Below are 860 nucleotides of genomic sequence, written 5' to 3'. Positions count from 1 at the left end.
AAAAACAAAAACATGGCTTCACTACAATGAAGTAAATGAAACAAACTGAAATCAGGACATCATATAAATGAACATTTTTTACATCAAGTAATCAAAGTTCTCTAACAATGAACTTAGGGAAGTTGAAGCAAAACGTTTCTTACTGTAACACTTATGATGTCTGAAATATCAGAAACATGGGTGCCGCCACACGGGCAGCCGGGGTAGTCTCCAAGCCTCAGAATGCGAGGCGTGCTGCCCTGCAAGAGGTAGCCGAAAAAAGAGAGTGGAACCATTAGATTATCTAATACTAGAGCTGAAAAATGAAACAGCCTGTATAGGCATATAAAGGAAACTAGACTAATATGAAGACAGACCTTTGGAATGTAATCAGGAAGGCAACCACCACACATTTCAGCAGCTTCTTCATATGGTAAAACAGCAGCACAAACCTATTACAAACATGCCAAAATCACTTCAGCTTTTCTAGTTTTTGACATTATATAAGAGAGCAAAAATGCAAAATGTTAGAACTCACTTTCCCTCCTCTTGATATTAATTTATTAATGTCTAGCTCCAGTTCCTTCTGTAATTCAGTCTGTGGAACCGTGCCTTTGTATTCGACAAAAGGCCTGCCAACAAATGAATATATCAGTGCCTTTGCATACAACTTTCCACGGCAAAAGTGTGCGTAGTCTTGAACATATAACCAAGGTAAAATTGCAATATCTGATAACTTCAATAACCAAACGACTTATTTAGCTTAAAGTTTTCTGATCTTTCAATAAAATCATTTGATTAGTACCATACTTCATCACTAGCAAATAACTTCAGATATGATAGCAATTAGCAAGTGAAGGCTCATCACAACAAAAAAAAAA

The 860-nt window shown here is 36.4% G+C and overlaps 1 protein-coding gene across 1 annotated transcript; it reads right to left on the bottom strand.

Moving 5' to 3' along the window:
- Window positions 1-143: 143 nt before the first annotated feature.
- LOC112094919 lies at window positions 144-715 on the bottom strand (the record flags this gene model as incomplete). The annotated part of the gene is made up of 3 exons (XM_024176621.1): window positions 144-239; window positions 357-431; window positions 518-715. Coding segments are annotated over 3 exons (369 nt in total), but the record flags the coding sequence as incomplete, so codon positions are not given.
- Window positions 716-860: the final 145 nt, after the last annotated feature.

The sequence above is a fragment of the Morus notabilis genome, unplaced genomic scaffold (assembly GCF_000414095.1).
Source record: "Morus notabilis unplaced genomic scaffold, ASM41409v2 C11330742, whole genome shotgun sequence".
In the NCBI taxonomy this organism is placed as follows: Eukaryota; Viridiplantae; Streptophyta; class Magnoliopsida; order Rosales; family Moraceae; genus Morus; species Morus notabilis.
This window is presented reverse-complemented; position numbering and strand designations above follow the sequence as displayed.